The 13,460-nt window shown below is 40.9% G+C and overlaps 1 protein-coding gene across 1 annotated transcript in view; it reads right to left on the minus strand.

The window, feature by feature from the left end:
* Positions 1–13,460, minus strand: part of LOC146862667 (uncharacterized) — a 457,539-nt gene that overhangs the window by 155,722 nt on the left and 288,357 nt on the right. Inside the window, exons 24-25 of the mRNA XM_085641888.1 lie at positions 12,395–12,642; positions 1,707–1,872 (exon numbers count right to left, since the gene is read on the minus strand). Of these exons, the coding sequence (XP_085498014.1) occupies positions 1,707–1,872; positions 12,395–12,642 (414 nt within the window). The remainder of the gene's footprint in view (positions 1–1,706; positions 1,873–12,394; positions 12,643–13,460) is intronic.

Genomic DNA, 13,460 nt, shown 5'->3' on the forward strand with positions numbered 1-13,460 from the left:
ACTTAAAAAACCATAGGTTTCACACATGTTATAGTTAGGTGGATATTTCACTAAGGGTAGCTATTCTAGAAGTTGGTCATATTTAATTTCTTGAAAAATTCATGAAAATAATCTGATAGTGGAGACTATTACCAAATGGAAATGTATGAAAGCCTCATGCACTTTAGTGAGATAATGCATTATGCACTTTATGAACTTGAAGGGCAGATATTTCAAAAATGGGCTACAATTATTTACTTGCAAATTCATGAAAAGAATTTGATAGTGGGGACTATTACCAAATAGAATTGTTTAAAAATATCTCCTTTGTTACGCTCAATGACAATAGAGAGGGACTCTCTTGTGCTCCTCGTTGTGTGGAACTCAAAATTTAAAATACAACAAAAATTGGGGTACAAACATTCATGCACTCAGACTTGAGAGGAGAACATTAAAATGTTGTAAAAATTGTAAAGATTCCAAAATTGGGAAAGTTTAAGAAATTATGAAAGAGCTGTACAGACTCGGATGATTTCTTTTGCTCTTCATAGAAACGGGTACTTCACCATTCCCTTTTTCTTTCTCTTCCTCTTTCTCATTTCTAAATCTTATTCTTACTCTCTCTCTCTTGACTTGACCTTTACAAAAAGAAACAGAATATTTTTGAAATGTGTAAATACAAAAAAAGATATAGGTGCAATGTTTTGTATGAACTAACTTAAGTGGATGGGTATTGGAGTTACAATGTTTGACTGTATATAATATTGGCTTGTGTCTCAACTATGTTAATAAAGTTTTTGTTGAGGTGTGGGTAAGGACTTCTGTCCCTTCAAAAGGTGCACTCTACACAATCTCTCTATGGCCCTGTTGGAGGCTACGGCTGATACGCGTTGGCCATTTTCACCCTGGTGCTGGTATGTCTAAATAAATCGTAACTAGCTAAAAATTACCTCCTTGGTGGTGCCGTGTCCTTCTGTGCGTGATGGAGTAGATGCTGTGTAAAGATCTTCGGCTGCTGCTTGAAGGGATAGATAGATAGATAGATAGATAGATAGATAGATAGATAGATAGATAGATAGATAGATAGATAGATAGATAGATAGATAGATAGATAGATAGATAGATAGATAGATAGATAGATAGATAGATAGATAGATAGATAGATAGATAGATAGATAGATAGATAGATAGATAGATAGATAGATAGATAGATAGATAGATAGATACAGATGTCTTGAGATGAGCTGTGCATTGAATAGTCATTCTTGTTTTCAAGTCTGAAAGGCTTGATTTTTTTCATAGCGAGGTTGATATGATGGCATATCTATGGACGATTTGTCTAGTGAAGTAGTTGTAGCTTATACAATCAAATTCCGAGTGACCACAGGGCAGCTGCCCAATGAGTAGGCTGCAATAGAGAGAGCATTAAGATTTAATCTGTATTACTATTTTTGAAAAGTGCCTCACAAAGCTGTCTCTTTGTGCCTGGCTATTTCTCAGCAACAGCAGTACTCATTTTATCGACCTAACAAGGCTGAGGTGGCCGGACAGCGATTTGAACCTGTGATCTGACCTGTCACTCAGCTCTTTACCAAGCGCATCATTTCTACAGCAGGGTTGCATCAGTCAATTTTCCTATTTTAGGCAAATAGCACATATGTATTTCACTTTTAATTTATAATCTACATGTTTTAACAATAAGCTATACATTCATATTTTCAACTCACCTTGGAAAATGTTCCATAACAACAACCTCCAGAATGCCATCATGCTTTTTGCCTCTGTTCACATTGACACTCAGAGATTGATCATTGATCCGAGTAGTCAAATTCCATGATTTAAGGTAGTTATCATCAGTGAAGGCCAAACAGTAACGAAGATCGAAACAAACACCTGTAATTTAAAAAGACTTGTGTACATACATGATGGCATGTCTGCTTCACTTCTTTGCCTCTGTGTACTTCATGAACATACAGACTTTAGAGCAGCATTGATGATTACATGCAGTGAGGCTTTTCAATCCAACATGGAATGACAATACATAATCCTGTTGCCGTATTTCGATGTCCTTTCGTGTATAAAAAGGGAACTTCAATCGAGAAATGGGGCATTTTTTGTTGATTTCAATAGTTTCATCATGTGAACGAGGGCTTTTAATAAACGTGACTACTGTTTGATTACTGTGCTAATTTTTTAAAATAATTATAGGCTGCCATGATGCATTGTTTTTTGGATGAATGAGTGCTACATTCAACAAAACGATTCCTAAAGTTTGACCGATATTCGCTCGCTTGACAATGAAAATTTCCACACTGAGGACTGAGAGAAGGTTACTTTGTGAAGAAAATGGATTAGTGATATAGAATTGTCCTGGGTCTTCAAGGAACCTTTGGGGACAATATAAACTCAGCATTTCTAATCAGATAGGGAGCTTAAAAAAATCGAGCCTAATGGATGGCATAGAAGTAGGATCTCAAATTGTTTCCATTCAGTTTGGATGTGGAATAGGGTATTCTACCTTTAGTTGGCGGTCATTACTTTGTATTACCATTACAACGCATATTTTAGCTCGCAGATGCCATTACTTAGCATGCATTTACTTTGCATGCATTTACTACGCATGTTCCATTACTGCACATGCACTTACTACGCATAATAGAGTTACTGTGCAAATTAAAGATCTTATTATTTAGTGCAAAACGGGATGTTTTAAAAAAATACCCGAGTATTAATTCTGTTAATATTCTGCCACTCTGATGAACAACATAGTGTACTTTAAAAAAAATAACCGAGAATTAACTAATTAAAATATGCACGGAGTCACTGTGGCAATGGTAAAAAGAACAGGGAGACAGGTGGACTGGTGGACTGGCAGGCAGCACGTTCAAGCGGGGAGATGAGGAGATGCATACATTAAAAGACATTGATTAGTAAACGATTAAAAGATTTAAGTATTATTGATACCTTTATTCAGCATATAGCTTAATTGTGAAATTGATTGTCGGTTATTATTATTGAGAAAAATGAACAGTATTATAATAATAATGTAAAAGAGGATTATAGAAAATATTTGATTTAAAATGTTTGAATAAAAAAGGTGGGTAAATTGACATTTATCTATTTTATTTAAAAAAAAGTAAACAGAGACATATTAATGTCGTTCAGAGGTTGGATCGGAGAGGAGAGCAGGAGATGCATTAAACATAGCTGTGAAGGTAAGTTGTTTTTAGAAAACTCTTCTTTTTTGTTAGCGTATTGTAATACATTTTTATTTGTTAAATCGTTTAAATAATAGCGTTAGCTCGTTTATAGGTTATTTATGGAATAGATTGATAAAATAAAAAATAAAAAAATAGTAAAACTAATGTAATGGATTATTTTATTAAAAAAATAATTATATATATATATTTTTTTTAAATGTGTGTATAATATATAAGTTTTCCCACAGTTTACTATTAGTTGCTATGGATAAAATTGTCCTTTTTCTATTTCAATAGATTAAAGAATCATTCACGCATTAATGAGTAAACGTGAAACAGAGGATACTGCGGGGAGAGGAGGAGTTGCATAAATCGTAGCAGTGCTGGCAAGTTGTATTTTAAAAATACTGAATTATTGAAAGTCTCAACACTGTGAATGACAGAAGTCATCTGATCTCAAAATGGTGGATGGTTGCTTATATATGTTTTAGTAGACTAGTCCTCAAATTAAAATAAAAAAGATTTTTTCAATCGATTTTTAGGGTGATTATTTTCATGACTGAACATATATTTTAATTTTGCGAGTTAAAATTACATATATCATTCCGTTCCCTTTTGCAATAACAGCCATTTTGTGATTAGATTGGTGATTTTGTAGAAAAAGTTGAATGACTTTTAAAATTATTGTCTTCAATTGCGGGTTCAGTGAGATTCGCATTCAAAATCTAATTATGTTATTAAGTGTGTATTACATTGCTATTTTCGTGTTATCAATCAATCAATCAATCAAATAATTTGTAAAGCGCACTACTTACCCGCAAGGGTTTCAAGGCGCTGAGGGTGGGGAGTGGGGGGGGTGCTGATGCTACTGGTCGAACAGCCAGGTCTTGAGTCGTCTCCCGAAGGTTAGAAGGTCTTCGGTTTGTCGTAGGTTGAGGGGGAGGGTGTTTCAGGTCTTGGCGGCGCGGTGGGAGAAGGATCTGCCTCCGGTTGTGGTTCTACTGATGCGTGGGTAGCCAGGGAAAGGTCTGCGGAGTGGAGTTTCCTGTTGGGTACGTAGAAGGAGAGTCGACCGTTGAGATAGGCTGGGCCGGTCTTGTGGAGTGCCTTGTGTGCGTGGATCAGGAGCTTGAAGGTGATTCTTTTGTCGACTGGGAGCCAGTGCAGGTTCCTCAGGTGGGGGGTGATGTGGTCGCAGCGCGGGACGTCGAGGATCAGGCGTGCAGAGGCATTCTGGATTCTTTGCAGTCTGTTGATGAGCTTTGGTCGGGGCTCCGGCGTAGAAGGCGTTTCCATAGTCGAGTCTGCTGCTGACTAGGGCCTGGGTGACTGTTTTCCTTGTGTCTGTTGGGATCCATCTGTAGATCTTGCGGAGCATATGAAGGGTGTTGAAGCAGGTGGAGGAGACAGCGTTGACTAGTGTGGTCATGGTGAGTTTCGAGTCGAGGATGACTCCCAGGTTGCGTGCGTGGTTGGTAGGTGCGGGGGGTGTCCCCAGCGGTGTGGGCCACCAGGAGTCGTCCCATGCTGAGGGGTTGGGCCAGAGGATAAAGATCTCCATCTTGTTATGTATTTTAGATGAAGACAAGATTAGATATTTAAAAAGACATGATTTTGTTATATTTTATTTAATGGATGTCGGACATATGTTATAAAATTATAAGATTTCTAAAAATGAGTATTAAAAAAAGTACTCTGGTATTTAAAATAAAACCAGAGTATTAATTTTTAACAAGTATTTTTAAAATACTTCCCCACCCAAAACCCCTATTTCCCTGGCATCTTGTGCCAGGGGATAGGTTACTATTACTATAAATTTCTTGTTTTAAACTACCAATAACGTGTTGTAACAGTATGCGTAATAATTAGCTGCTAAGCAAACGCATTTTGAATGTATTACTATGTATTTGCAAAGTAAAAGCATGCGCACTAAAATCATGCATAGTAATGGTATTTGCGAAGTAAAAACTTTGGAGTAAATACCTGTGAAGTAACGGTGTGCTAAGTGACATCATACATCCGTGGGCTAGCCAAATACTGAGTACGGCAGCAAGAAAATATGCAATCAAGGTTAGAACCCGATTGAGATAGTGTGCAGTCTGGTGAGAATGGACTACTGTTGGATGGTCTCAAAGGCGTGACCACAGCAGACATACAGATACAGCGGATTGCATTCTTAATTCATTCAAGGCAGCAACCACCACTAACTTGATTCCCAAGTGAGGATATCATATTGGCAATCACTATTTTCTCCACCATATTCAGTACAACTGCAATGGGGTAATAGGCCAATAGTTCGATAGTAAGAGGATAAACAACTGTCTTTTAAAGGAATCTGTAAACATCAGCTTCTTCCATCCACGTTGGAAGAGTCAAGAATGTAAATAACAATATATTAATTTGCTAACCTCCAAGACCAGAACTGAAGCAAAATATTTCACTACTTCCCCATGGCAGACATTGTGAGCAGAGCCCAAAGGATCACTGTTAGTAATCAATTTGAGAGAAGTCTTGCTCAGTTGGGCCAAAGTGAATCAGAATCATTGATAGAAACAGTCACTCAATCTAGTGGTATTAGCATTAATCACTGCACTAGCGTGATCTACTAATGAGTAAGCACCAGTGATGAGGATGAGGATTTTGGGATACAGCAGCTGCATGCACCTGTTGTCCCTTTGTTGCTGATGCAAGGTGTCTCATCATAACTAAGGCAGCTGCATGTAAGGGCTATTGTGTTAAATATTTGCTGCTACCTCTGGCTCATTGTTGAAAGGTGCACAACTAGCCAAATCCAAGTAATTACACAGTGTCTGGTACACACTTAACTCCCTATTAGCATTATTCTAAAATGCGAAGAGCCTGATTCTCGAAGGTAAACCTACACTCTTGTCTATGTTTACGATTGTTTGCTATTCACAAAGAGTAGTATCTTTACAAGTGTGGAGTCTCCCCACATAAAAAAGACAGGACAGTCTTCTCATTTGTGAATAGCAAACAATCATAAACTTACACAAAAGTGTAAGTTTACCTTTGTGAATCAGGCCCTGTGACTTTATTTGGCAATGTTATCAGGTTGGAGGGCATCCTAGCTCTCACCTCCTCTGCTCCATTGTGTAACTGCACTACCCCTTTACCATGCCTGTTGTTCCCTACACATCTTACTTGTTTTTAGCAAGGAAAATGTCTTTGTCAAAACGTATATGGGAGTTGCAGTTTTCTGTGGTACTTGTAATTCCCAATTTGTCTGGCTCCATCCGTCACCAAACAAATCAGAATTACGGTCTAGCTGTAATGAGCACTCTAGTGTTTTACTCTTCCTTTGTGTGGCAGTGTTCACCAATGGGCTAATACCTAATGGTGAGAGTAAATCCAGGGGGCAACATGGTCGAGGGATGGGTGGTTAGCTAAACCACACAATTAAGTTGCCAGTATCAAAACACTACCACAATCAAAGAAAATCTGAGACAGGTTTCATTTAGTTTAGTGATTGATCACAGGGAGAAGGGGCTGTAGACCAACAACATATCACTGAAAGTTGAGGTATTTTAAGTGCTTTTCGGTGAGAGAAGCTGAAGTATTGCCATTCTGGAAAGTTTACTGGTGTTTACCACAATATGTATACAAACCAAAGCACATCCCAGTTTATCCTCCCAGTGATGTAGGAACATTTTATATCCAGCTCACACTTAATTAATGAAAGCCAAGTTTCTGTTAAACATAATGTACACTGCATAACACACCATTACCAATTGAAGTCTCTTGGTTAGGGCAGGTCAGTCCAGCTCTGGAATAATGATGAGACCAGGCTTGCTCTTAATGTTTTCATTTGAAAGTCCTGTTAAAGAGGTGGTTGTGTTCACATTAGCTAGTGAAAATAGTAGAGTTGGTCAAATACCAGAATTGAGAAGGAATGAAGCAAGGTGGATGGTATTATTAGGAGCGTATTTCTTTTGATCATAACATCGACGGCAAACCATAATACCTTTGGGTACCAACTAAATGAGATGACAGAATGGATGATTTCCATATTTTTTCTTTAATATCGGTCTATTGTGATTGGCTTTAATGACATGAACAGGATGTCTCATGATATATCTTTCTTTTGATAACTAATCTTCTATAAAAGGTGCATCAGCCATGTCGTGGTATGGAGTATCTTTATACCTATCCTTAATCGGTGTCCTAAATATCTCGAGTACAAGCCCATGTAACTTATCATGATATTAAATCATCAGGGTCATTGACTAAGAATTGATGTGCATCAGATTTTGATGATATGTCAACAGAATATGAATGTTTTGATGATGAAGAGGGGAATTCAATTTTACAAGAATGCCACACTATTAGGTGATCAGATCACATGTGGCTTCTACAGTGACTGAAATGTAGTAGTTTCTTGCTGTTTATGTGCAGTAATTTAAAATTGTTTGCCAGGCTTTGCATTCTTAGGGACATGGCCCCAAATATAAAATGTATGTAAGTTGCTCAGGTGAGGATGTTTGGACAATTTGAATACATAAAAATAAATACTAGACTTGTGAACTAATATGAATTATACTAAATACATTTTATAGGGTTAACACATTTTTGATACACTGCATGGATTCTGAGCAATAGATGACCTAAAATGTTAGGCGGGGTGAGCAATTACTCTGATACAGCTATTTATGCACAAAGAATGTAAGGCCCCTGGATTCTAACACAGTTGATTTTAAATCTGTAATACGAAGGTGCTATACAAGTCCAGTTATGGCATGATCATCAAGTACTATCAGACACGAATCATTCTTAAATCGTTACTCCAATTAAGGGCAGATTTGTTTGGATATTAAATCATTCATTCATTTTAGCATCTGCTGTATTTTTCACTCCAATGTTTATGATGATCTCCTATCACACCTAATATACATTGTCCTTGTTACCTTCAAAAGTCTTGCCTACAGGCAGCTTTAGATCTCTTAAGAAAGTTAATGTTGTCACATACCTGTCGTGATCTGTCAGTAGCACGAGATATGAAGATGCCAGTAACCTGGAGGATTAGCGAGCGGGGATGATGACGGATAAGGAGCCCCCCCCACCTCCCCGGGCGCAATCTCTCACGGAGGAACAGAACACCCCTGTGCAAGGGAGCACCCCGGGGAAAAGGGAAGTGGAGAAAATAAGAAATGCTGCAGCTCTGAATACTCCTTGTCACCCTATCCCTAGCTGAGGGTTTCGGAAATCTTCAATACTCTCCCAGTGGGACAATATAATGACAGCAGCAAGGGTATGGAATGATTGCAGAGGTCAGGCAATTAGTTCCAGTTAGGTAGAAAACGGGTTCCTCCCCACAATGGCTTGGGGAATTACCAGTTCAGAGGGGGGCCTATACACCCTGGAATGCAGGCAATTCAGAGTCTCTGGCATCAATCTGTAAGCCCAGGGGGGGACCAACAACCTGTCACTCCAGGTGTATCCCCAAACACTGTTGTAGTCACAGCGTAAAAGGACAGTATGCACCTCAAGCCTCGCTCTTCCTTTCACAGCGCGAGGCAAGCTGTGTGCTGCTGCTCTGACAGTCAGTACTCCAAGCCTCGCTGTTCCCTTCACAGCGAGCTTGGCTTTGTGCAAGGGGAAACACTGAGAGGTCTCCGCACGGGAAGCGGAACACCCAATGGAAGTCTCGAGGCGAGGGGGACGCGGTTCCAGCGTCTCTCTCGCTATGTCTTTCCTCTTGTTGGGGCCTAAATACCTGATGCTCCAGCAACAGGGCGCGATGGAAATGCGGGTGTAGTGCGGCTGCCTAGACGAGCGCCGTTCCGCGACGCCTTCTGTTGCGGTGTTCAAGCGCGGGATCCACTCAGCGGCTTCAGGGACTCAGCAATCGGGAATACGAATTTGGCGGGGAATACCATCCGCCCACAAACCAAGACTCCAATGCGGGCGAGATTGTCAAGCGCCGACCCTTCCGGGAAGAGGCGCTTTATAGGCACAAAGGAAGGACTAAGGCCGGGTCTTCGCTTGGTGCCTCAGGGTGTTATGGGGCATGTAGTTCCCGGGACGCCGGTTACCTCGGAACCGGGCGTGATGTCCATAAAAGCGGGGCGTTCGGCAAGGGAATACCCTTTTGGGCTGCACAATCGCGACAGTACCACACACCACACAGAATACACACATTCTTACAAGTACTGAAAAGGGCTTTTAGACAATTCCTTTTAGTCATTAGCTACAGTGGTCTTGCCTAAACCCCTTAGGCGCTGGCTTTAGGGGTTATCCATCAGTGTTGGTATCATTCCCAAGGTATTTTGTCGATGTGAACTGCTTAAAAAGTAGTTTACTCACACATTGTCATTAATCCATTGCTCCCTGGTATTCTCCTGCCTTACATGTCCTGGCCTACACACAAGGGTGCTATATAATTCTATTGTGCATGCTCAAAAAATGATGGCCTTCTTTTAATCCTACTGCACATGCCCAGAACTACACCATCAGTAGAGTGTACAATCAGGGCACTACCCTTTGCATAACCACAACACAAGATATCATCAGAAGAGTGGGCACATGGACTGCATTGATGGATTCAAAAGCCAAGTTATTATAATACAGTGCATGCCCACAGCTACATCTTCGCTAGATAGTGAACACCTTAGCATCCCAATAACAAAAGCCATCATCCACAAAAACCTGTCATCCTCCAACATGGAACAGCTGTTGTCCCAGCACCACATCACAGCCAACATCATACCAAACGGGAACTCTCATCTACAGACCAGCAGCACAATGCACCAATTTCATCTATACCATCGCAGACTTTGTTGCATCACTCACCCTCAATGCTAGCAATTCTATTGACCTGAACTTCCATCTGGAAGATCACACCAAACCCATCTCAAGAGCACTCATTAAAGACCTTGAACATCTGGGCCTCTCCCAACAAGTAAAGGGACATACAAACGTTGCCAGACACCTCCTGGACCCTATTTTTACCAACTTCAGCAACATCCGTGTCGATGAGCACACCCTTGTCAAGTTCAGCATTCCCGATCCAGTCCAATGCACATGTATCACCGCCAGACCAGCCCGCTAAAACTGGAACAGCATCAATGACAAGAACTGAAACACCGCTCTCAACATCCACACCAACCTCAACACATTAACAGCTGTCCCAAAGCTATCAAGAATTTCAACAACTGGATTACCTACTGCACCAGCTCCTTGGCCCTCATCAAACACGGCAATACAACAAGAGCCATACCCCAAGCCAATTGGTAGATGGAGGAACTCAGACTGGTGAAACACCACTGTATACAACTGGAGCGCAAACAGAGAATGAGTCAGGACAATTCAGACAAGAGCACATTCAAATCCACCCTTAGACGCTACCAGCAAATGATCCGGACGTCCAAACATGCTGCTCTGGTAGACCACATCAATGCCAGCACCAACAGAATCAAAGAAATCTTTGCCATTGTGAATGATTTCACCTCACCATCGGCCATCTCCAACACGATCACTCCCTTGCATGCCCTCTGCAACAATATCTTTCAATTGTTCAGCAACAAAATCACTGCAATTTACAGCAACCTCAGCCTGCAATGGAACCCAAAAGACCTTGCCAAATGTCTCCTGATCTTATACAAAGAACAGGTGAAACCACTTGGCCCATCATCACCCAAAAAAAAAAACAGTCCATCCACTTGGGGGCCCCATAGGACCCCTGCTCTCACCACACCTACTCCAGAGGATGCACCCATCAGGGCCATGCTCACTCCCTTTCTGAATGCCTCTATCTCTTCTGAAACTTTCCCAGATGCTTGGAGACATCAAATGTTCACCCATTGCTGAACAAACCTTCTGCGATCCCTTCAGCACTTGCCAAAAACAGTAAGATCTCCCTTCTATCATTACTCGCCAAGTCTTAGAGAAAATCATCAACAAACATGTCTCCGAATACCTCAACGACCACCTACTACTTGTCACCACTCAGTCTGGTTCCAGGCTTTAAGGAAGCAACAGTAGAGAGCCTAGCCCTCAACACTGCCATGGATGACATCCACATGACTCTAGACTGAGGAGACATGGTGGCATTCATTTTCCCGGATCTCTAAGCAGCATGTGACACATTCCCCCACCCCAGCCTCATTCAACACCTACATGACATTGGAATCCAAGGACAAGCACTCCAATGGATCTGCTCCTTCCTGACTGGAAGGATCCAGTAGCCTGGCACCATACACCTCAAATGCCTGTGACCTCATCTGCGGAGTTCCTCAAGGATCCTCCCTGAACCTGACCCTCTTCAATACATACATGATTCCTCCAACCAGCATCATCCACTCTCACGATATCAACGTTCTCTCATATGTGGATGACATTCAACTCATTCTTTCTCTCAAGGAAAAAAAATGCCCAGCACCTGGATCGAGTTCAATGCCTGCATGACTGAAACTGCCCGATGGATGAACACCAACTGTCTAAAGCTGAACACGACAAGACCAAAATCATGATCATGATCTTTGAGAAGAGCACATCACTGTGGGAGTCCACCTTGTGGCCAACAGAGCTAGGACTGTCCCCCACAACTCAGGCCAAGAACCTGGGGATCATCATCGGTAGCAAACTGAACATGACCACCCAAGTCAATGCCTTCACCACCTCATGCTTCCATAACCTGAAGATGCTGTGGAAGATTTTCAATTGCCTCTCAATCAGCACCCAGAAATCTATCAGGTATGCACTTGTCACAACCACCCTGGAGTATAGGATCACCCTCTATTCTAGGATCAACAAAAACACTCACCAGAAGGCTGCGGACATTCAGAACTCGGTGCCCAGAATCACTCTCACCTTCCCACTGCGTGCTCATATAACACTACACCTGAAGGAGCTTCACTGGCTCCCCATTCTCAAACAAGCATGCAAACACGCACCCCGGCCATGCACATGTTTTTCTGTCAGAAATAAATATGCATTGATATATGGGCTTTCAGTGCACAAAGATTTTTATAGTATAGATCCACAATAAAACTGAGAGTGTGCAACACTCCATAAACTCCAGACTGTACTGCTCCTTTCTTGTCATTAGCTGCAAAGACATTACAGTTTTTGGAGATAATATAACCCTGAGATGAAAGAGATGTTGCGAATGTGCCATAACCAAATGCTCTAGTGAGTACAGCAAATTGTAAAATATTTTTTAAGAGTCAGCTCTTGCCCCTCCCCCAAATGTCACTCACCTCCAGTGGGAACCGAACAAAATGTTGCAATGTGTTTATGGTCTTCAGTTTCCAAATTCCACACTAGGATCTCAGTAGTGTTAGTGTTGGGTAAGGGAGAAAAAGCTATCACATGGGATCCTTGTCGATTTACTGAGAAGGTTGAAATGAAGTCCCCACCACAGCCTTTCACTGAGCGGATGTATTCGAAGGTCCTGACACTGAAGAGCTCTATGTGCAGAACATCCTGGGTCTTCATGCAGGGGTACCTACATTCAAATACAACAGCCAGTGATTAACACAGTTTACAAACCAAGAGGCATTTGGGAGAATAACTACAACAGGATGAAAGTGATACACATAGCAACTGCATGAATGTAGAGATTAGCCGGCAATGAAGAGAAAAATATATGTAAGTGGCATTTTGATTATTTTTTCTAACAAACGAGTTGAGGGATCTTTAGTAAAACCACGGGTCTCAATTCGCAACACTCTAACATCAAGTTCAATTTAACAACAAACTCATCAGGAAAATGTCTTCTTTGAAAATAATAAAGCTCAGAGTATAGACAACAAGGTCTATTTTCAGAAGAGACAGAGGTTCGTTGATTAAAACCACACAATTCAAACTAGAGAGAAATGCAATTGTGAAATAGAAGAAGTAAATATTAAAAATTAACACATGTTTTAGATACATTACAAAATGATTATCACATTTCCTAACATGATATAATTTACACTAGATGCCTCAGAAAAATTGTGGTGGGCAATATAATAAAGCAATGCGGTATTGGATGCAGACAAGTTAGAGAAATGTCCGTGTATGACCAACTGGTAAAATGCCACTTTCTAAGAATGCAAATATCTGTAAATATATGTAAAATGATCTTTGGGGTCATGTTGGCTCAATAAGTAGCATGAGCAGGGACTTGTTTAAGGCTTCCTCTCTGTGGACGCGGGTATGCTCGCATGTAATCTACGGAAAATATCAATAGAAGAAGTGAGAGAAGTCCTGCTGAGGCTTGCTGATAATGAACGGTAACCAGCCCTTCAGCCGGCCAGTCCCTCCTGAAATGACTATATTTGG

The sequence above is a fragment of the Triturus cristatus genome, chromosome 2_2, assembly GCF_964204655.1.
Source record: "Triturus cristatus chromosome 2_2, aTriCri1.1, whole genome shotgun sequence".
Taxonomy (NCBI): domain Eukaryota; kingdom Metazoa; phylum Chordata; class Amphibia; order Caudata; family Salamandridae; genus Triturus; species Triturus cristatus.